This window comes from Penaeus chinensis, chromosome 29 (genome assembly GCF_019202785.1).
Source record: "Penaeus chinensis breed Huanghai No. 1 chromosome 29, ASM1920278v2, whole genome shotgun sequence".
NCBI lineage: Eukaryota > Metazoa > Arthropoda > Malacostraca > Decapoda > Penaeidae > Penaeus > Penaeus chinensis.
In genome coordinates, this window is record NC_061847.1 from 20,992,099 (window position 1) to 20,992,770 (window position 672).

General features: G+C 44.0%; 1 protein-coding gene across 1 annotated transcript; it reads left to right on the plus strand.

The window, feature by feature from the left end:
- The first annotated feature begins 192 nt into the window (after nucleotides 1-192).
- LOC125040423 lies at nucleotides 193-651 on the plus strand. The gene has a single exon (XM_047634975.1). It carries the CDS (start codon nucleotides 193-195, stop codon nucleotides 649-651), a length of 459 nt encoding a protein of 152 aa, XP_047490931.1.
- The last annotated feature ends 21 nt before the right edge of the window (nucleotides 652-672 follow it).

Here is a 672-nt window from a genome sequence, read left to right on the forward strand (position 1 = left end):
CAAGCGAAACAGGTGAAAGATAGTGAGGGTCAACCACTGACAAAGGACAAGGAAATAAAGGAGAGATGGAGATCCTATTTCGAACAGCTCGTGAATGTGTAAAATAAGAGAGTAGAGAGAACAGTATCACCAAGAGGAGATACACATGTGGAATAGATCGCGGAAGAGGTAGTGGCAAAAGCATTGCAAAAGATGGAGTGTGGAAAAGCAGTAGGTCCAGACAACATACTAGTAGAGGCATGGAAAGTCTTTGGCAGCACTGGGACCGACTGCTTGACAGCGGTGTTTACAAATGTTATGGAAAAGGAAGAAATGCTAGAAGAATGGAGAAGCAGCACATTGATCCCTATATCTAAGAACGAAGGGGCCATACAGAATTGTACCAGTTATAGAGTAATCAAACTGAACTTCACATACCTTGATGATATGAGAAAGAATGACAGGCAGGTGACTGTGAGCGAAAAGGTGTCAATATCGGAACAGCAGTTTGGTTTTATGCCCGGCAGGTGTACCACCGACGCCTTTTTTTGCAGAGCGTCAACTAGTGGAGAAATACAGAGAAGGCCAGAAAGAGCTGTATTGTGTGTTCATAGATTGAGAAAGCCTTCTACAGGGTGCCCAGAGTGGACGTTTGGAACTGTTTACGACTGAAAGAGGCGGGTGAAAAGTATA

Excerpts from the sequence above, each read along its gene's own strand:
- LOC125040423 (XM_047634975.1), top strand. The coding sequence starts at position 193 with ATGGAGTGTGGAAAAGCAGTAGGTCCAGACAACATACTAGTAGAGGCA.